At 47.3% G+C, this 23,144-nt stretch overlaps 2 protein-coding genes across 5 annotated transcripts in view; one reads left to right on the forward strand and one right to left on the reverse strand.

Annotated features, from left to right (window-relative positions):
* LOC146194092 (tRNA pseudouridine synthase-like 1) overlaps positions 1-23,144 on the reverse strand; it is a 168,484-nt gene that overhangs the window by 136,005 nt on the left and 9,335 nt on the right. For all 4 annotated transcript variants that reach the window (XM_084597247.1, XM_084597248.1, XM_084597245.1 and 1 more), the window contains exon 2: positions 167-230. In XM_084597247.1, coding sequence (XP_084453373.1) covers positions 167-230 — 64 coding nt within the window. The remainder of the gene's footprint in view (positions 1-166; positions 231-23,144) is intronic.
* On the forward strand, positions 7,379-12,762 carry LOC146194094 (uncharacterized). The gene is made up of 2 exons (XM_084595933.1): positions 7,379-7,819; positions 12,385-12,762. Exons 1-2 carry the CDS (start codon positions 7,379-7,381, stop codon positions 12,760-12,762), a joined length of 819 nt encoding a protein of 272 aa, XP_084452059.1.

The following is a 23,144-nucleotide window of genomic DNA, read 5'->3' on the forward strand; positions in this document are numbered from 1 at the left end:
GCCTGCCAAACTGATGCTGTTTTGCACCAAATAAGACGGCCACAAATTTTCTCTAAAGATAAACTGATAATAACAACACATGGGTCATGAGAGACCCAACCGTTGAGGTATAAATTCCTCTGGGAGTGCATAACAGAAAAGTAATGCATAGTGAGTTGACCCTCACCTCGATGGCTCCCTGGACGGTCCAATGCTCGGTGCCTGGGCGGCTGCTCTGACGCTGACTGCCGCTGCAGGAGAGAACACTGATGTCATTCTCACGACTTGGGAAAGCTCCACTGTGAAAAATGTGGTTACGTGGCATGGCATACATTTAGGGGCGATTTTAATATTCCATCAATCAAGGCGACTGATGATTTCCCTGAAGCGTTCAGTTTTGCAGAGCCGTTTGTTGATATCATTCTTTTCCATGACAACCCAGCTGGCCAGCCAGCCTACATATATTTAAATGGTACTGCCTCTATTTTAAACTTATTTTTTTGTAGCTTGCTTGCTTCGTCGTGAGCCAAAACTACAGATTATGGACGGCATCTCGGATCATAAGATGGTACGCTTAAGCACACATCTCAACACCATGACGAACTGCAAGAAAGTAAAGCGTGTGTCTCCAAGCTTCACACGTGTTGATGAAGCTGGGGTTTTGGATAAACTAGATAGCTCCTTTTCATATTTCACTTGTTGTTATGAGTCCAATTCATGCTCTGCCAAAAGTTTATGGTTAATCTTTAAAAATATTGCATTAAATGCGTTGTAATAGAAGACCTTGAACAGGGCGCGTCAACAATATCAATGGAACGTTCGGTGATCAGTCGTAGAACTTGTGTCAGTACACGCATCAGCGTCGGAGCGAGCTTCGTCGTAGTTTTCTTTCCTGACAGTCATGCGCGTTGAACATGGTTTTCGTCGCCCTCTTCAGCATCAGGTGCTGAACATATTGTTACCGGGAAACGCGGGACCAAAGTGATGTGCTCACTGACAAAGGCAATCGAGGAACGCGGGCACGACGAAGCGTTGAGAAAGAGGACAACGCTGAGAGAGTGGATTCTGCACGGCTACCGAAGTCTTAGCGTCGAGTTCAGCCTATCGCAGTGCCATCACATTAAGTACATCCCCGTAACAATATCAGAGCCAAATACCTGTTTTACAACTTCCCCCGGGCGAAAAGACGCTATCCTGGCGGCTTATGGCGATGTGACGATGGCAGGATTGTAGTAAGGTTTCAGGCGGTTACTGCGTACTATTTCACGATTCCGGCGACGGTGGTCAGTGGATGGCGTAAGGAGTTCGATGAGGTAGTTGACGGGGGATGTCTGCTTGACAATACAGTAGGGGCCCTGATATTTGCTCAGAAGTTTGGATGAAAGGCCGGGACTGGAGGAAGGCACCCATAGCCAGACCAAAGAGTCTGTACGGTAAGTAGGAAGAAGTGCAGATTGATCTTGGGTGGTTTTCTGCTGTTGCTAGGCGTGAGAAGTGAAGGACCGGGCAAGCCGGCGGCATTCTTCAGCATAAGTTGCAGTTTGTGAAACAGTCGTGAATTCGGAAGTATCCAGGTCGGTAAGGGAGAATGGTGTCCATGGTACAAGAGGGCTCACGACCGTACAGGAGGAAGTATGGCAAGAATCCGGCGGTCGCTTGAGTGGCAGAGTGATAAGCGAATATGACGAATGGAAGAACGCGGTCCCAGTTGGAGTGGTTGGAAGCGATATACATTACCAGCATGTCGCGCATGGTGCAGTTAAAACGCCCAACCATTCCATTTGTTTGCGGATGGTACGTGGAGGTGGCGCAGTGAACGATTTTGCATTCTCTAAGAACAGCTTCGACAACTTCAGAAAGGAAGGCGGACCTCTGTCACTCAGCAAATTCTTTGGGAGCCACATGGTGAAGAATGATGTGATGGAGGATGACGGAGGCAATGTCTTGAGCTGTAGCAGATGGCAAAGGCGCCGTTTCGGCGTAGTGTATGAGACGATCAATTGCAACGATGATTCAGCGATTGCCTGTTGATGTGCTAGGAAGCGGGCCGTACAGGTCGACTCCAACACGCTCAAAGGGCTGCGCTGAGCAGATCAGCGGCTGCAGAGGAGCAGCGGGCTGGCGAGGTGGGTGTTTATGGCGCTGACACTCTTGGCAGGATTGGATGAACCGACGAACATAACGGCACCTCTTACGCCAGTAGTACCGCTGTCACAGGCGAGTGAAGGTTTTCAATAAGCCGGCGTGGGCACACTGGGGATCGTCGTGGTAATGGGAGCAAATAACAGAGCGCATATGGGTCGGAATTATAAGCAGCCGCTTTCTACTATCCGGAAGGTAATTCCTACGGTAGAGGAGCTCGTCTCTGATGGCGAAATGGTGAAACTGGCGACAGAGAGCGCGGCAAGGAGGTCGTGAAGCGGGGCCAGATAAAAAATTCAAAAGTGAAGCGATCCATGTGTCTTTTTGTTGCTCGGAAGTCATATCGGTGGGATGTAGAACGGATATAGCAGGAGTGGCTTCAGACAGCAAGGGAGAACGTGAGAGAGCATCAGCATCGACATGTTTACGGCCAGAGCGATAGATGACGTTAATGCCGTATTGTTGGAGCCTCAGAGCCCGACGGGCCAGTCGACCAGAAGGATTTTTCAAAGAAGACAGTCAGCAGAGGGAGTGATGATCGGTGAAAACATCAAAAGAACGGCCATACAAGTAGGGGCGAAATTTTGCTATTGCCCAGAGGATAGCCAGACACTCTTTCTCGGTGATGGAATAATTTGCTTCAGCTTTTGTTAGGGTCCGACTGGCATAAGCGACAACGTACTCATCAAAGCCAGACTTCCGCTACGCCGAGGCCAACGCTGCTGGCATCAGTGTGGATTTCCGTGGGAGAAGAAGGGTCCAAATGATGCAGGATTGGTGGAGTCAGAAAGTGGCGGAGTGTCGCGAAGGTATCATCACAGTGCGGAGACCAGGCTGAAAGATCGTGGCTGGACAGAAGCTCGGTAAGAGGGTCGATGATCGTGGCGAAATTGCGAATGAAGCGGCGGAAGTACGAGCAGAGGCCGACGAAGCTGCCGAGTTCTTTCACATTAGTTGGCTTGAGAAATTCTGCCACAGCGCGCAATTTTGCCGGATCGGGAAGAACGCCATCCTTGGAGACATGTCCGAGAACGGTTAGCTGCTGTGCTCCGAAACGGCACTGGCATAAGCGACAACGTACTCATCAAAACCAGACTTCCGCTGAGCGAGTACTGCGCCGAGGCCGACGCTGCTGGCATCAGTGTGGATTTCCATGGGAGAGGAAGGGTCGAAATGATGCAGGATTGGCAGAGTCGTCGCAAGGTGGCAGAGTATCGCGAAGGCATCATCACAGTGTGGAGACCAGGCTGAAAGATCGTGGCTGGACAGAAGATTGGTGAGAGGGTTGATGATTGTGGCGAAATTGCAAACGAAGCGGTGGAAGTACGAGCAGAGGCCGACGAAGCTGCCGAGTTCTTTCACATTAGTTGGCTTGGAAAATTCTGCCACAGCGCGCAATTTTGCCGGATCGGGAAGAACGCCATCCTTGGAGACATGTCCGAGAATGGTTAGCTGCTGTGCTCCGAAACGGCACTTCCTTAGATTTAATTGGAGGCCAGCGTCGGTCAGGCATCGCAGAACTGTCTCAAAGCGCTGGAGGTGAGATGGAAAATCCGGGGAAAAGATGACAACGTCGTCCAGGTAACAAAGGCAAGTGTGCCATTTGAACCCTCTGAGTAGGTTGTCCATCATGTGTTCGAATATGGCAGGGGCATTGCACAGTCCGAATAGCATGACATTAAACTCATAGAGCCCATCGAGTGTGACGCAAGCAGTTTTTGGGCGATCGACCTCTCCCATCGGCACCTGCCAGTAGCCGGAACGCAGGTCTATTGAAGAAAAGAACTCAGCTCCCTGCAGGCAGTCAAGGGCGTCGTCGATACGAAAGAGAGGATAAACGTCCTTGAGCGTGATTTTGTTCAGTCGGCGGTAGTCTATACAGAATCGAATGGAACCGTCTTTTTTCTTGACCAGGACGACCAGAGACGCCCAGAGACACCCAAGAACTGTGCGACGGTTGGATCACGTTGCGCTGGAGCATGTCGGTCACCTGTTCGTCAATAATGTGGCGTTCAGCAGCTGCAGCAATGGATGCGTCAAAAGAAATGTCATTGAGGGGTGATAACACAAGTTGAGCACGGGTGCAGTCTATTATGGCGTTATGACTAGAGACGAAGTCCCAACCAAGGATGACGTCGTGTGATGAGCGGGCGAGGACAAGGAATTCTATTGTGTATTGAACGTTGTCGATGACAAGGCGGGCAGTGCACGCGACTAATGGTCGTATGTCCTGAGCACTGGCAGTGCGACGAGAAATGGCAGGAAGCAGCGTCATTACCTTTTTGAGTTTGCGACAGAGGGCGTAATTAAGAACTGAATCGGCTGCGCCAGTGTCTACAAGTGCTTCGACAGGAACTCGCTCAATGTAAACGGTAATAATGTTAGCTGGTTCGGAAACAGGTCTTGAGTTAGTTTCTGATGGTGCAATTCTTGCCTCCGGAACTGCGGCCGTTAGTTTTCCGTGTGAACGGCTGATTGGCGGCGGAGCATGGGAGAACGGGAACGATGGCCAGGAGAAGGCGAGCGGTGGGAGCGGCAATCGTAAGAGTTTGCTGAGGTCCCTGAGGCTCGTATAGGAGGGGAGGCCGGCTGTACACAGGGGCGACAGGCAGTGGTGGCCGCATCAAAACATCAGTGTACGTGAGAGGAGCTGCCACCAGGGGCTGCTGAGGAGGTGAAGGCAGAACTTCAGCGACCTGCTCTTGTATGACACGCTGAAGAGTGGGAGTAAGCGGCGGCGCAGGCGCAGGTGCTGGCGGGCAGGTAGACAAGGAAGGCTGGCGTGCGGCTTACTCACGAACAAACTGTTGAATGTGCTAAATGAGCGACTGCTGGTCTAGGACACTGTCCCCGGAGAGAGCCAAGCTGGAAAGGGTGGCCTGCTGAAGGCCAGCAAGTCATGTGAAAAGCCGTCTTTTGCGCAGCTCATCGAAGCTTTGGCAGAAGCTGATAACATCGGACACAGTTTGGGGGTTTTTGGCGACGAGCATCTGGAAGGTGTCATCGTCAACGCCTTGCATATTGTGCCCGATCTTCTCGGCGTCGCTCATGGTAGGGTTTACGCACCTGCAGAGGTCGACGACATCTTCTATGAAACTGGTGAAGTTTACGCCGGTTTGTTGTGCCTGACTTTGCAAGCGTTGCTCGGCGCGAAGCTTACCTATAGTGGGACGGCCAAGAGCTTCGGTCAGGCTGGTCTTGAGGGCCGTCCAGGTAAAGATGTCACTCTCATGGTTGCGAAACCATAGATTGGCAACGTCGCTCAAATAAAAAATGATGTTTGTGAGCTTCACGGTGTCGTCCCACTTGTACGCACTTACGCGTTCATACGACTCCAACCAGTCTTCCACATCCGTGTCATCGGTGCCGCTGAAGATGACTGGGTCGCGCTGCGCCGGGACAGATGACAGGTAATGGGGTTGGCGGTCTCAGGCATTGTGGAAGTGGTAGGCAACGCTCCACCACTTGTAATAGAAGACCTTGAACAGGGCGCTACGCCGTCAACAGTCAATGAAACGTTCGGCAATCAGTCGTAGAACTTGCGTCAGCACACGCATGAGCGTCGAAGCGAACGCCATCGTCGTTTTCTTTCCTGACTGTCACGTGCGTTGAACATGGTTGTCGTCGTCCTCTTCAGCATCAGGCGCTGAACATATCAGAGCCAAATACCTGTTTTACAGTTTGAATGAGTATGTGCCACGAAGTTGCAAATTTGTACACAACACTAATCCCTGGACACCAAAGAAATTGTACGCCTAAAACAGAAAATGAAAAAGGCTAGAAAAAGATCCAGCAGTGCCTCTCTGTGGCCAACGTTCTGAAACTTAGCGGCATGGGCCAACAGCTCAAGAGATTGGCAAAGACAGCAAAATATAACTACCGCAATATAACGACGAAAAACTTTCCTTTCAGTTTTGGCGACATTTTTCATCTAGAAAGGCACATTCCCCGCTACATCCATTGCAGATGTAACTGTCTGACAAATCTCAAATAGCAAATTTTTTTAATCAGTTTTTTCGCTCCATAAACAAAGATGATGATGGAAAGAAACCGCAGTTTGCAGTCAACAACAAATACCCTCCGGTAAATAATATGTGTATATCTGAAGAAGGCGTTCTGTGGCCTTTACTTGATATTGATACTTTTCAGGTATGCAGAATGGCGCATTAAGTATCTATCTCTCATATTTAGAAACTCTGTCACAAGCCTAATGATTGGAAGTATGCTAAAAACCCTCCGATAGACCAAATAAGAAAATAAATCACTTCTTACGTTTTACAGACCTATTTCACTTTTGTGCACATGCAGCAATTATGGAACATGTCATCTTTAAACACATATCCATTTACCTTGAAATAAATGATTTCATAGATCCTAGGCAGCAGTTTCTGCACGGGATATCAACTCTCGCACAAATACTTGAGGCAGTACATGATTTTGCAGCAGCTATAGATAGATAAAGCCAAATAGATATTATCTTTTTAGATTTTGAGAGTGTTTGACTGCTTTTCCCACCAAAAGCTGTTGTTAAAACTCTGAGCTTGGTGACTGTGCCACGGCACAGTTTGCTAACCACTTTCCCTTCGTCATGCAGATGGTCGTCTGTCTAATCGGCAACCTGCTAATTCCCTCCCTGGCTTGTGTGTCTTCGGGTGCCTCGCCAGGACAGGTGTCCCCCGGCTACGGAGATGGGGCGGCCATATTCCACTCCGTTCCCAGACTCATCTTATCGCTACTGCCGTCATTCACATCAATGGAACGTAAGATGCCTGTTCTCGAGCCACCCTGGAAAGACAACACCATCAAGAGCTTATTGGAATCATTTTGTAGCGTTAAAAACACGGACACAAAGAACACGAAACACAAGGGACACCCGCTAGTGTGTTCTTTGTGTCCGTGTTTTTACCACTACAAAATGATTCCAACAAGAAATTACCAACTAGCCCTTGAAGTTTTAATAGCAGCTATCCCGCCAGATATAAAAGAAAAGCAACTGTCGACATAGCTTTGTGGGCTCAGTGACTGTGCCACGGCGCAGTTTGCTAATTGCTTTCCCTTCGTCATGCAGATGGTCGTCTGTCTAATTGGCAACCTGCTAATTCCATATTCCACTCCGTTCCCAGACCCATCCTGGAAAGACTCAACACCATCAAGAGCAGCTATCCCGCCAGGTATAAAAAAAGGGCCACTGTCGACGCAGCTTTGTGGGCTTAGTGACTATGCCACGGCACAGTTTGCTAACCTGTTTCGCTTTGCCATGCAGGTCAGTCAAACATACGCACTCTATGATAAACAATCGAGCAATTATTTCTTGGTACAATTCCCAAGCCCACAGTGTTGTGTCTCTACTGCTGAATGTGTTCATGTCGTCCGCCTAATACTAATCCTATCCAGTGACGTAGAAAAAAATCCTGGCCCTGCAAACCTAAACATTGTCCTAACCGAATCGCAGAAACCAACCGCAGGGCAAGCACAACTTGTAGAAGAGATAGAGGATCTCAAAGCACAGCTTACAACAACAGATAAAACAATAAACGACCTTAAAAAGCGCATGATCGACTTAGAGGCTCACTATCAAGCACTCATGCCCCTACGCCAAGACATAGAAACCCTGCAAACGACCTCAACTGAAACAGCTCACCATGTTTTGGAGTTAGAAGCTCGTATTGATGATGCCAAAAACCGGTCGCACCGTAATATTCTTGTTGTGTATAGAGGGCGCTATTTCATCACGAGCACAACCTACTGTCATCTGTATATAAACATTGTCATGAGAATAAACGGGGTCTTTTGGTGGCACGCGCCGCCCTGAAATCTTGTCTTTCCTGGGCACCGACACGCGGCGTCACCACATACTGGCGCAGTCGACAGACCTGCGGCTTGACATTTGGCCATCTCGACTACAGGATTGCGGCTAGTCACGCACGGGAGGCATGTCAGGCGATGGATTCGTTTGCGCTACCGCCAGTGGGCCTTTTCCTGGAAGTACCTGGACAACCGCCTGTATCATGGCACCAATGGAAGGAGGACTTCGAAAATTTTCTACAAGCAACCGGACTCGACGAGAAATCGCAGGTACGGAAGAGGGCGATTCTATTGCAATGCCTAGGCGTTGAAGGCCGTCGGGTTTTCCGCACGCTTACTCCGGGACCGGTCACGAGCAAAGTTTCTGCGGACGTTTACCAAGAAGCGCTCGCCTTGCTGGAACGGCATTTCACAAGCGCTGTGAATGTTCTTGTTGAGCGTCGCCGATTCATGCTGCGGCGACAACTTCCGGACGAACCGATATGGGACTACGTCACTGCTCTCCGGCAACTGGCGAAGAATTGCGATTTTGGTGATTTTCTTGAGACAGCTTTGCGTGATAAGGTTGTGGATGGCATTCGAAGTGTACAACTGCGACAGAAGCTGTTACTGAAAGGGTCGACGCTTACGTTGGATCAGGCCGTTGACATCCTGCGGGCGTATGAAGAGGCGGTAAATGGTGCTCGACTGTATGAAGACAGTTACGACGCTTACCCGGTCCAGCGAGTGGCGGAGGCAAGAGGTCAGCCGCTGAGGGGCGGTTCTTCGTCTGCCTCGGTGCGCAAGTGCTACCGATGCGGCTCAGCAGGACACTTAGCCAACTCGCGGGAATGCAAGGCGCGAGGGAAGCGTTGTGCAAGGTGCCACAAGATTGGGCATTTCCAAGTAGTGTGTGAAAGTCACGGAGAAGCAGAAGTGCGCGCTATTCGAGATGAAGACTGCACGGAGGTGTTGGGCGTGCTGACAGTGACGCAGGTGAAACGGGGGATTTTGGCCGTTGATGTATGCATCGAGGACGGATTAGTCCAGCTGCTGGTAGACACGGGCTCAGCTGTGTCCATTTTACCTCACCATCTATACCAAGAAAAGTTCGCCTGCCGGTTTGACTTGGGTCCTGCCGTGGCGACGCTGCGGGACTTCTCTGGCCAAACAATTCCGGTCATGGGGTGTTTTGTGGCCAAGACGGTGTACGGGAGTGTATCTGCCAATGTTCGTTTTCACGTGGTTCCGCAGGGCATGGCATTGTTGGGCTTAGACGCAGTCAAGCAGCTACGGTTGCGCATTGATGGAGCATCTTTGGCATGTTTGCAGACGACTGTGAGCACCGAGTCGCTGCCCCCAGAATTATGTGAGTTTTCTTCCCTTTTCTCTGATAAATTGGGTTTGGCAAAAGACTGTACATGAAGTGAAGCTGCGCGCCGATGTGAAGCCTGTGGCAGCAAAGGTTCGGCGCCTGCCCTTGGCACTCAGAGAACAAGTTTCTAATGAGTTACCAAGACTGGAACAGGAAGGCATCATAGAGCATGTAAACGCGTCACAGTGGGTGTCGCCGATAGTTGTAGTGAAGAAAAAGGATGGAAGGATCCGCCTCTGCGTAGATTTGCGGGATTTCCACTGCCTCATACTGAGGAACTTTTGAACGAGCTGAATGGGGCAGCATGGTTTTCAAAATTAGACTTGGCATCCGCATACTACCAAGTGGAGCTGGCTGAAGGCAGTCGAGAAATAACAACGTTCATGACGCATGAAGGGCTGTTCCGTTTCCGCAGAGTATGTTTTGGCCTCGCTTCGGCCCCTGCTGCATTTCAGTGGATGATGCAGGAGATATTGAAGGGTTGTAATGACGTTCTGTTCTATATTGATGACATCATTGTCTTCGGCAGGACAAAAGGGGAACACACCAACCACTTGCGTGAGGTATTGCGACGTATTGCTAAAGCCGGCTTGCAACTAAACAAATGTGTGTTTGAAGTGCAAGAACTGTCATTTTTGGGCCACCATGTCAGTGCTGAAGGGCTCAGGCCCCTCAAGTCGAAAGTCGAGGCGATTCTTCACGCGCAGCCACCGACTGATGTGGTTGGTCTGCGTTCTTTTTTGGGACTTCTTGGCTATTATTCTCGCTTCATTCCACATTATGCAGAGGAAGTGGAGCCATTGCGGCAGCTTCTTCGCAAGGGCCAGGAGTTCTGCTGGGACCAGAGCGCGGAAGACAGTTTCTGCAAGGCCAAGTCGCTGCTGGCATCGTGCGGCGCTGTGGCCATGTTCGACAGTGCGCTACCGGTACAGGTGACTGCTGATGCTTCAGCCTACGGGTTAGGGGCTGTGTTGCAACAAGTTGTTGATGGGGAGTCACGCACGGTGGCATTCGCGTCCAGGACCTTGTCACCACAAGAGCGCAAGTATTCTACCGGAGAACGGGAAGCATTAGCGTGCCTATGGGCTTGCGAGCATTGGCATGTGTATTTGTGGGGCCGAAAACTTATTTTAAGGACTGACCATCAGGCGCTAGTGACCTTGCTATCCAGCAATGGCACAGGTCAGCGTCCCCTTCGAATTGAAAGGTGGTGTGCAAGACTCATGCAGTATAACTTCTCCGTACAGTACACAAAGGGAGAAACCAACGTGGTGGCTGATGCACTATCCCGGTTGCCCGTGCCATCAATGGAAGGTGAGCCTTTGGAGGAGGTAGTTGCTGCAATATCAAGTGTCGTTATGAAGAATCAGCTACAGGAAGCAACACAGAATGACCCGCTGCTGCAACAAGTGATGCAGCATGTCGTATCTGGGTGGCCAGAAAAAAAGGAGCTCGCAGGAAAACTGTTGTTGTTCGCACGCATTCGAGATGAACTGTCTGTTGTGGAGGGGTTGTTGTTTCGTGCAGAGCGTATAGTGCCTCCAGCAGATCTCACATCCAAGTTTGTTGCACTTGCTCATGAATCTCATCCGGGCATCGTAAGAACAAAGCAACGGCTACGAGAGTTGTACTGGTGGCCCAGGATGGATGACGATGTGGAAAATGCCATCAGGAACTGTGCAGTTTGTAAAGCCGCAGATAAGTCTGCAAAAACTATGACAGCACCATTGCAGCCAGTAGAATGGCCTGAGAAGCCATGGTATAAGTTAGGAATAGATATTGTGGGGCCAATGGAACGTGCACCGCCTGACTGCAGGTTTGCGGTAACAATCGTGGATTATCACAGCAAGTGGCCTGAAGTGGTTTTTGTTTCATCTATAACCGCACAGTCAGTAGTCAAGGTCTTTCTAGAGCATTTGCACGGGAAGGGTACCCAGGAAGTGTGGTCACAGACAATGGCCGTCAATTCATGTCCACATACTTTCAGGAATTTTTAAAGGCAGGGGTATTGACCATTGTGTGACATCATTGTATTACCCTCAGTGCAATGGCCAGGTCGAAGATTTAATCGCGTTCTGAAGGAGTACCTGCAGACTGCGTCACTGGAGCGCAGGCCATTGAAGGAAGCCATCTTGGAGTCCCTGAGTGTCTACAGGGCTACACCACACGCCACAACAGGGGTGTCTCCAGCATTCTTGCTACACGGAAGGAGACCTCGTACTCGCTTAGATGTGGTTGGCCTTCCAGGAGAAGGATTCTTCAATGAGCCAGTGGCACTACACTGATGAGAAACGGGGTGCCAGAGATTCCACCATCAACGTGGGGGATTTTGTGAAGGTACGACGAGGTTTCGGCGTAAAAAGCGAGCAGAAGTTTTCCTTGCCCCTGGAGGTGAAGAAGCGTATAGGCAGGAATTCATTTTTGCTGGCAGATGGGAAGAAATGGAATGCGTCGAAGTTGTCAGTAGTTGCCCGGGGAGGTCAACAAGATGCACCGCTGTTGGTTGAGAAAGTGAAGGGGCATCGTGCTGTAGCAGTCGGGTTGGAGATGCATGTGCCTTACTTCGAGTCTCCTGCAGGCCTTGATACTTGGGACATGGCTTTGGCAACAGCAGACACTGCAACATCGGGTGATGATCGTCAGGAGTCTGTGCAGGATGCGGCAAAGGCAGACACACTGCATGAAGAACTTTCTCAGACTTCTGGTGCAGAGTGTGTTGTGCTTGACGGGCAGCAAATGAAACATTCTCAACAGCAAAGAACCACTGGGCGGACGGAAAATGTGGCTGCAGGGGTGCCGCGTAGATCTCAGCGACAACGGACAGTGCCCACGTGGTACCGGGATTACATAACCTAAATATACTAGTTAGTGTTCTGGTTTGTTTCGTTTTTGCCTGCTTGCAGCAATCTTGAGTTTTAGCATGCATTTTTGTTGTTTATCTAAGGGGGGAAAGATGTTGTGTATAGAGGGCGCTATTTCATCACGAGCACAACCTACTGTCATCTGTATATAAACATTGTCATGAGAATAAACGGGGTCCTTTGGTGGCACGCGCCGCCCCGAAATCTTGTCTTTCCTGGGCACCGACACGCGGCTTCACCACAATTCTGATCTTCTATGGAATCCCTGACAGCACTACTAATGAGACTTATGCTCAGTCGGAAGAACTAGTCATCCAGGTTTGTCGTGGTAATCTACAAACTGATAGTAACCCCGCAGATGATCGAAATCGTCCTATAATTGTCAAATTCACGCAACGGAAAATGAAGGACGCCCTTCTATCAAAAGGCCGAATGCTCAAAGGAACAAAATACAGTATTGGTGAAGACTTCATTAGCCTAGTTCAGAAAGCAAGAAAACATCTTCTGTCATTTGCTAAATCCAAATCAGTAGCTTATTCTCTCCGCTACAAGACTTTGTGCATTGGCCCTAAACGATACATTTTCGACAATACATCTAACTGCATCACTGAAATAGAGTAGCAATCACCTCGCCCCTTAACAAGAAAGAATAAACCAAGACCCACTTCCAGAAATGACTTATCTTCCAAAGCGAGAGCTTGTGTCTAATAAAAAGCAGCAACTTACTCATTCTAACAGAAACCTGGCTATACAATGACGTCACTGATACATAAGTTTTGGCAGACTTGTCTGACTGTCAAGTTTATAGAAGTGACCGCGAAGGATCAAGGGACGGTTGAGTTCTGATAGCAGTTCATCAGCAAATTTTATGTTCCATTGTAAATATCAAATCTAAGGTCGAAATAATCTGGTTGCTGTGTCGCGCGTCACCAATAACAGTGCTACTCGGAGTCTGTTACATTCCACTCTTGACTTTTGTAATGAGCCCAATAACAACTTAATCCAACTCACAACACGCTACCCAAATGCCTCCATTCTTATTTTCGGGGAATTTAACTTCCCAAACATAGAATGGTGTAACATTCCGTCTTCAATAATCAGTCCCGTCGAGAAAAAGAACTTTATTGATATCTGTTTGAACTTTGATTTTACACAATTAGTTTCAGAACCAACACACGTTATACCAGAATCAGAAAACATTCTGAATCTTATTCTAATAACCCCGATGCGCTCTCTCATACATCACATATCTTCGAGGAATTAGTGACCTGTCATTCATGCCTCCTTCTTGTTTTATGCAACACAAAACAGGACCCGAAAGAAAGCTATAACACTTCACGAAAAAGGTAATTATGATGCAATAAATCATGTACTCACTACCTTCTTTCCCTCGTTCGAAGCTGCACATCACAGTAAATAGATACATGATAACTGGCCGACGTTTCAGAATAAATTAACCAATTTGGCTAATAAATATATGCCAACTGTAGAAACGCACGTCCCACGGTCCTATATATATATATAGTGTCACGCAGGTTTCACGGTCCTGTGCCACAGAAACCTTCCACCTATGTGGAAACATTAAGATATTTATCGAGAGCTATCGACTCTGTTAAACATTCATGGCAGTGGTGCACAACAGTGAAGCAGAATGCACTAATGGCTCTTCAATACTCTCTCGTTTTTGATCATTTTGCATGCAACATGCAAAATTATGTAATTAAAAATTAAAATTATGTGACATGTATGCAGATTGCCTGCATACATTTCTCGTAAAATAATGTTCCATCCCCACTGGGATTGCCATGAAAATTTATGCACGATGCATTAAGCTTTGTGGTGCGAGCGTCTCATTGCAGAAATGCACATCATCACAGCGAACACATAGCTTTTGATGCATTACGCGATCTTTTTTATCTTGAACGGCCCTGCCAGAGCAGTTGACCGGACATAGAAAATATAGGAGGCTATGGTTCTTTGCTGTAGACCTTGTCTTTGTGCTTTCACTCCAAATTATGATGGCTGCCTGATTGGCGTCTTCTTCCGTTTTGTCTCACCAGCTGGCCTGCAGGCTCTTATATGATAAACAATTTATTGGCCTAATCGTCGCCTTATTGAGTGCTTGTTTTTTAGAGCAGGAGCTATACTCAGCAGCATGGCAAGACATCGGAGTACCCATTTGTCGTGTTGGCAGGAAAATCAACAGAAGTCAGGCATGGCTTGGTTTACGTCAGGTGGTCAACTAACGTCTGTCGCAGCCCTGGTGGAACTAATGAACACCTACTGGAGGGAAGGCGAGACCCCTCAGGAATGGAGGCAGACGCGGGCCGCCTTCATCCCAAAACAGGGCAAGAAACTCTCGATCGAGAATCTGTGGCCCATCTCCATCACGTACTGCATCGGAAAGCTAATGGAACATGTCATCCTTAACTGACTGCAAAATTACCAGAAGACCGCGACTTCATTCCTCCAACAATGATTGGCTTTAGGGCAAACTTGTCCATGCAGGACGTGATGCTCCAGCTTAAGAAGGATGTGCTGGACCCCCCATGTAAAACCGGGACAAAGACGATACTCGGGCTAGACCTAAGCAAAGCCTACGACAACGTCTCGCCGAGGCGATCCTCATGAATCTCCTAAAATTGGACCCGGGTGAACGGATATTTAATTATGTCTGATCATTCCTAGCCGAGCGGACAGCAGAGCTCACTCTAGGTAGCCTTAAATTGGACCCCGTTCCTTTGAGAAGCCGAGGCACACCACAAGGCTCTAGCCTTTTGTCTTTAATCTTGCACTCATTACACTTCCCCCCAAGCTCGCTCCCCTGCAGCACACTTTCTATGCGGACATCACCCTGTGGGTAACCACGGAGAATGACGGCCAAATAGAGGATACGCTGCAGCAGGCAGTCAACATAATCGAGCAGGCCTTGAATGCTCGCATGCGAAATCGGAACTGCTGGTTTTCAGGGCCAAGCCGTGCAGAAAAACTGCCAACCAGGTCCCCCCAATCCCCCTGAATGTATGTGTGTGAGGCCAACCAGTCAGGAAGGTCCAAACCATGCACATACTGGGCATGTACAAACAGACCAATCACAAAAACCCCGAAACAATCAACAGACGCACGGTCAATCAGACTGTACGACTCATCAGATGGATCGCGAAAAAATGAAAAGGAATGGAGAAAAAGATCTCTGTCGATTAGTTCAGGCTTTCGTACCGAGCAGGATTGTCTACTCCCTCCCGTACCTGCAACTGCAATTCGCGGAGAGAATGAAGGTCGAGGGCCTAATCCGACAAGCCTACAAGGCTGCCCTTGAGCTCCCACACAGCACGTCTACGGAAAGGTTGCTGGCCCTTGGGGTTCACAACATGCTACAGGGCTGTGCGAGGCACACCTTATCTCCCAGCTCAGACAACTCACCCGCACGAATGCAAGAAGGTTCATCTTATACAGACTACACATGTGCAAGCAACGTCCAGAAAAGGATGCGAAAACACAGTTACCTACACACATTAGGACAGCTCTATTCCTTAAACCCTTACCCAAGAATATACGCCCCGCGCACAACGAAGGTCGACGCATGGCAAGGGCTCGCACCCTACATGCCAAGTACGGCCGACACGGCAATGCAGCGTACGCGGCGGAATATCACCAGAGACAAGCATTCGCACTGGCCCCTGTGAATGGTTCCCCGTTGGCAGCCTCATCAATCGCAACCACCTCCTCCAAGACGGCGGAGCAAGCGGCCATAGCCTTAGCTATATTATATTCAGTGATTCTAAAACAGCCATTTACAATTTCGCGAGGGGCCGCATCACATCCACCTCCCTCCAAAGCACCTCTGCTCCGATTAGAGAAATTGAACTAATCTGGGTCCCGGCCCCCTCATTAAATCGGAGGCGGCTCATGCCCGAGGTTTCATTGGTCGGGCAGCGAGCGCACCCTCCGACCCACATTTCACAATAATATCTTTCCATGCTGTTACTTCAGACTGGAAAAGCGCACATATCCTTAAAGCCCAGGAAGTTACCTGGCGCTGACTACAAACACGCTCCCTCCAAAATCTGGCGGTGCTTGCCCTCATTTGCCCAGTACAACCCAAACTGCAGTAAATGCGACGAAAAAGCGACATACGATCACATTCTCTGGAACTGCACAAATTAATACAGCTCCCTTCTCCTGAGCAGTATGCAAGGCCACCTGTCATGACAGCAGGGTCCGGAATAGTTGCACGATTCAGCATAAAAACTCATTTGTGCCATGCACTGAGGAAGTTATATACAAAATACCGCTTTCATGCTACTAGGCGTACATAGGGCAGTCAGGCCTTAATGAGCGTTTAAGCAAGCGCCATAGGGAAGTGAGGGATAGCAGTTCAAGCAATTTGGCGTGATCATAAATGCAAGCCTTGCTTTAAAGAATGCGAGGTAATTGGCAGAAATGCGGACAGATTAACAAGAGAAATTATTGAGGCCGCTGCCACTGAAAGAGCCAGACCTGAAAGCTGTGTCAGCAGTCCGTCATTGTCGCTGACAAAAAAAGATATGGCATTCTTGGTTTCAGGGCAGTGTGCCAACTGGTGAAACATTTTATGTTTTTCCTTTTTGTTCACAAAGTATCTTCATGTATAAATTTTGCGAGCATCAAATAAAACCTTAGCGGAAGTTTAGCACTTGTGTTCTAGCTGTGCTATGGAACATAACGCACACCCACTGGCCCTGTTATGTTGATTACATATTCACTGGGATTTTCTCAAAAGTGCACTGAGTGGAAGAGAAAGTGGTGCTGCACACCTATATATGAAGTAAGCGGAGACTGAATGACGCATATCTAATAATGTTAATGTATCAAGAGATCATTCCAATACAGTGCAGGGAGTTGAAGCAGTATGATTGATGTGTGTAAAATTGTTCATAATTTCGCCACCGGGGGTTTGTGAAGGTGCACTGAGTGGATAGGGACATGGGCTGGTGCTATACACATATCTATGAAATAAGCAGATTGAACAGCGTATATCTAATGATTAAGGCAATCATTGCAAAGTAATATGGCCAGAGACAGTGCAGTGAATGGAAGCAGTATGATTTATGCACTTGATTATGAAGCCTCCGGCCATTCACAAAGGTTGGAAGGGATATGGGGTGTACACATACGTATGAAGCACAGAATGAACGACACCTATCTAATGACTCAAAACACCATTCCAAAGTGATATGGCCCGAGACATGATTTGAAGCGGCACCACTGATGCATGTAAAAGCTTGATTATGTAACCACCAGGACACTCGTGAAGGGGCCCAGAGTGGAAGGGGACACGAGGTAATTCCAAAGTTCTTTACAAGTTTTTTTTAGAACCTCCTTGTGCTCTAGTCATGCACTTGTTTTTTACATTTTAGTCATGCTCAGGTTTCAACTAGTTAATTTTAATTTAAAGCTAAACACAAGAGGAAATGACCAGTTTTTTACCATGTTAATGTTTTGTTGTTCTACGTGTTTTAGTCACCCTCAACTTTCACTAAGCTATTTGCAAGTTTAAGTTAGCAAGAGCGCAAAAGAATTGTATTTTTAATCTAGTTTTACTGACGGTCTCATAATTCTACGTGGATTTCAAATTAAAATAAAGCAGTTTATCAGCCACATGTCTAACTAATTATTCTTTGCATAAAGGAAGATTTCATTTCCCTCGATTGAAAGTTGATAATGTGTATGCCTCATGGTTAAAGACTGAGCTACATCTGAGTGAAGAAGGGAGCGATGAGACGATCATTGTTTGCAGTGTCACCTACTGGGGAAGATACATGCTCTGTGTTGCTGGTATAGTACACTGCTAACTTATTTGCAAATGCAACAACAGTCATAACAATTGCAAGAATTTAATTATTTTGCAATCACATGCAAAATAAAATGCATTAACAACACACTGTATTGAGTTTCAAGCGTTTAACATGTGTTAACTTACGCTATACAAGTGGTCACGCAATCTTTTCTTTTTTTGGTTGCGATTAAACATTTGTTGAATCCTTGGCCATTTACCATTGTTTGTACAAAGTGACAAATTTACTCGGCAATGCACAATCACAATGCAACACCAAGGTCAATGTACAACTGGTAGCGCAACTTGGAAGAAAACGCGTGCAGCTGCCTACTGCCAGTGGCATCAACTCGATGATGAGGGCTCCTGCGAACTGTGAGGCAAATTACTAGCGCACAGAAAATAAGATCTGCCAGAACTCCAAAGAACTAGAAAGTAAACATAATATTCGCGCTCAAGAATGAATGCAGTTTTTGTTTCTTGCGTAAGAAAAAAACGTGTCACATTTTTAATAATATTTTAACTTGTTTCTAACGGCCTCTCTCGGCCACTTATTATCCGCTGCGTAGTTGCTCAAAGCTCAGATATGGCTCAGACCAAAGCGTTTTTCATCCGCGGAATGGGTGCGTCGTCGGCCCCAGTTCAACGTTCATCGTTGCGTGCTGCGTACAGAGTGGGTTATCTGTAACAAACAGTCAGTATTTCATTCTGCTGGTTGTGGTAGAGCTTTACAGCAAGGCGAAGACTGTCTGTGCTCGATGAGAAACTGGTTGCCGCTGCATGTGCGCATTTCCGGACGATGGGGCAATGCTGCGTCACAGCTCGGCGGCTCGGCTCGGCCTCCCAGGCACGTCGCAAAAGTGGTGGCTTGTTTTACGGACACACGTCTGAATGAGCGGCGTATCGCTGCATGTTTTAATTGAAGGTGAAGGTGAGATTTTATTGCCCCCAAGACGCGTGCCGCATTGATCTAAGCCTTCCGTTCCGCTCCCTTTGCTGCGTGTTTTGCTTACTGCGTCGTATTACCGCACCAACGTTCGCTGAACGTGCTTTAGCTGTTATTACAGTGATGTTCCTATTGTCAATGGGATGCTTAGCAAGTTAAATGCTTAAGTTGTAAATTTGTAACCTCACATTGACTCCTTTTAGTGGCAAATGAAGCGCGAGTAAAATATGGGAATCATGAACAGGGCGAGATTTATTGGAGCGAAGCTATATCTAGATATTTTCACTTCTCAGACGCATTAACTTCTAAATACTAGCAATCCCAATTTGAATTGCTTACAGGTTGGCGTTCTAGCGCTAGCGTTAGTTATTCCGTTCGTTAGTTTTTGTGTTTCTTTGACGCTGATATGTACTTTGTTTGTTGGCAAGATCTTTCACCCTTTTATAATCTCACCGCGTCTCGTTTGGAGACCTACGCTCAGGAAATTTTGTTATCACGAGGATTTCATGAAGACCGTGACGAATGAGCGGTGGTCGCTTACCTACGCTTAAAGATTTCATTGTCGTGAAGCGCCTATGTAAGTAATCGTGAATTAATAAAGCCTGGCTTTCTATGCAGCACAGCTTCACTCATTTATGCCCTTAGTGAAATGCCTCAAGCCATGTGGTTCTATCCATGTGCTTGCCGAATTCACTTGAAGGCCCTTGTTCACAAACGTGCCCGAAGAAATAAGCCCCAGAATGCGTTTACATGACGCGCGACGAAAGACTAGGCTAACGACGACGGAGGCAGAACGATGCTATGATAAGGTGGTTAAAGATGCCGTAACATTTCAGTTAACGTAAAACTTGACAGTAGAAATCCATGTCAAGTAAAGTTGGCTGAACAGTTACGGTGTCCATTTTTCTGCCTTATCCGAGCATCGTTCTGCCTCTGTCGTTGTTGGCCTTGTGTTTCGTTCATAAGTAAAAAGACAATCAAATTCCCCGCCAAAAGTATGTTACTGTGACATCACAAGCAACGTCACGTGTTTGTTGTGCCTCACAGTTCGCAGGGGGCGCTGGGAAACTAAAGCCTCGCTCAGAGTCGACACGCAGGCTTCTATGGGAGTTACGCTACCATTTGTTCTTCTACCATGGCAACACTGCAAAAAAAATAATGATAATAAAGGTTAAGCGGCAGCGCCTTATGCTTTGTGGCTTATCGCGGATGTACTTCCGTGCAAACGAGCGAAATTTTCTATTTCGGCAGCTACGAGCTACGAGCCAAGCGACACATGCATTTCTGTTCGTGGCGCTGCCGCATTTGTGTTCACGTGAGTTTTCGCACACATGTGGCTCAGCCTTAAATGCCTCCAATCTCAAAATGCTCCAGTTAGTGAAATACTACTCAGGTTGAATAAAGTTGAGTTTGTTAGTCTGCATAAAAGGATTTGGTAGCTATGCCAAAGTGCAGCAGCTTGTCAGTAATTCTGTGCAGTTGACAATAATACATTGAAAAAGATGCTGTATCTGGTATAGTTAATTTCAGAAAATGCTACCTTCAGGGCAAGTTATGTTTTGAAATCATTGAAGATTGATGAAAAGGTGATTGCCACACTAGAAAAATGTCCACATAACGTTTGAAGAAACTTTTTAGCATCACGAGCAAACATATTGATATGTGGCAGAAGGCTAGTTAGGGAAAACCACCACAGCTGATGACAGGCGTAAATATTCTTGCAAGCACCAACCGTGGCTTCAGCTTCGTCGTCTCTCACTCTGTTTTTTCCATCGTCGTCCTCTTCCGTTGCATATACGTAACAATATTTTGTCAATGTAATATCACCATTAATCAGGGAGGGTGGCTGCCTAATTTACAATTATGTTTGTGGAGCTTGCAAAGATTCTCTGAGCAATTTGTTTTAACATTTCGCTTATGCTGCTGTAACATTTTATTCAATGTTATTTTAAATGTTTTACAGATGTTGCGTGAAGATTAAAAGAGTATTGCAGGAGTGTTACTTTAATGTTTAATGTAACAAATTCATCATCATTATCAGTCAAATTATACTTATTAAGAAAACAGCGCAAAAAAGACAACCACAGGAGAGGAGACGACACAAAAGAATGCTACTAGATTATACCCACTGCAGCGTAAAGGCCTTTCCCATATTTCTCCAATAAACCCAGTCCTGTGCTAGCTGCATTCACTTCACCCCTGCAAACTTCTTGAACTCATCTGCCCATCTAACTTTGCTATATTGATGCCTCACTGGTAACAATAAATCATTTGGTTGCTAGTCAGCGCATGTGTCTGTCGTTCACGTGTCCAGTCTTACCTAGAGCTGTTTTACTCGATTCTTAAGCATGTACCAACCAACCCATATTTGCGCTTTTCTGCCATCTAACTTTCTTACTATCCCACTACCTTCCCATGGAATACAATTTGCTACCCTTCACGACCATTGGTTATCCTCTCTTCACACTACATGCCTATTTCTTCTTGATTTCTGTTAGAATGTCATTAACTCGAGTTATTTCTCTGGCCACTCTGAATGCTTCCTGTCTCTTAACACTGATTAATGTTGTGGAAATATCACACTGCTGTTAACAGAATGCTCTTCAGTAACCTTAGGTAAATGTTAGAAAAGAAGCAACATTTCCGCAACAGCGTAGACATTCTAGGAAAAAAGCAATGCACCAGCACAAACTCGAGGGGGACAAGACACAGCGCTGACTAACAATTGATTGTTTTATTCAGAGCACCTCTGTTTAAGTACAAGTAGCCACTTCCTATAAACCAGAAAGACAATAAATACTACGATAATACAAGAAACTCATGTTCTTTTTTTGCTATGGCGATGAATGGAGTGCTAACGGACCTAGTTTTGCAATCTCTGAAACCTCAATGATCTCTCTTGTGATCTTTGTGATATGCTACAACTTCACACTTTTCGACCAGCGGATGACAAGCACAATCACGGCAATGAATCCCAATAGTGTGAGCAGCATTTTTTACATTACTGCAGTGTTCCCCGAGTCTGTCGCTAAGACAACGACTAGTCTGACCAACATAGTAGTTGCCACAGGAGAGAGTAGACAATGTTGCCTTTGCTGGATGCAAACTTGTTTCAGTGCTTCTTCATGCAGAGCGGGGTCTGCATGAAGGCTCCGCTACAATTAGGTAGCATGTGCGCGCGTGTAAATGCACTGGAAAAGCATGTAAAAACTGTCCCCATCTGCATGAAGAAGCACCAAAACAAGTTTGTACCCTGCAAAGGCAGGCTTTCATATAAGTGTCTAAAATTTCTAAGCCAGTTTTCAAGTACTCCAAGGAACTTATTACTTTCTGTTGTATTATGACAACCCACAAATCTGGCATGGGGCGCTTTTTTAATGACTATTAGCAAATGTGCTGCAGCCAGCCTAGTCAGTCGGGCACCTGCACTGAACAGCTGGCATTGTCGTGTCATTCCTTGGACGTGACAACTGGTGAGGAGGATGGGATTCGCTGCAAATTGGTTTAGTGTGCTGCATTGCAAGTGCGCGCCATTAACAGATGAAGATGACCACTGGAAAGCTGGAACCATTCGATGCGGACACAACCGAGTGGGCGGAACAATAAGTGCGCTCAGCTGTACTTCGCTGCCAACGACGTCACCGAAGGAAAGCAGAAAGCGGTATTCCTGACAACCTGTGGGCCGACAACTTATTCGCTGCTGAGAAGCTTGCTTGCGCCTACGAAGCCTGCGGATGCGACGCTCAGAGCAATTTTTGCAGCCTTGAGTTCCCACTTCAAGCCAAAGGTGTCCAAAGTTGTCGCAAGTTTCAAATTTTTCTCGAGGCGGAGGCATGAAAGTGAGTCTGTCAACAACTGCATTGCGGCACTTAACAGGCTTGTGGATGACTGCAATTTTTGATAGGCGTCGCGTGACCGCATGATGAGGGATGTCTGGGGTATCAATGATACAGAAATGCCTCCTGGAAGCCACGAATAATTTAACCTTGGAATTAGCCAAGCAGTTGGTGACTGCCAGTGAAGCCGCGAGGAAGGATGCAAACATGTTGTGCATGCAAGCAGTGTCGACAAGCAAGATAGGGACGGCCAATTTCGTGGAACGACCGCCGAGAAGAGTTGCGGTTCAATGGCAGGGTTGTGTGTGGTGCAGTGGCAAACACTCAGCAACGCAGTGCCGGCACAGTGTTTGCTTCAAGTGGGCAGAAAGGGCACCTTGCAACCAGAGAAATCAGATGAGACCGC

Source organism: Amblyomma maculatum, chromosome 3 (assembly GCF_055883805.1).
Source record: "Amblyomma maculatum isolate TAMU_Amacu chromosome 3, ASM5588380v1, whole genome shotgun sequence".
Classification (NCBI taxonomy): Eukaryota; Metazoa; Arthropoda; class Arachnida; order Ixodida; family Ixodidae; genus Amblyomma; species Amblyomma maculatum.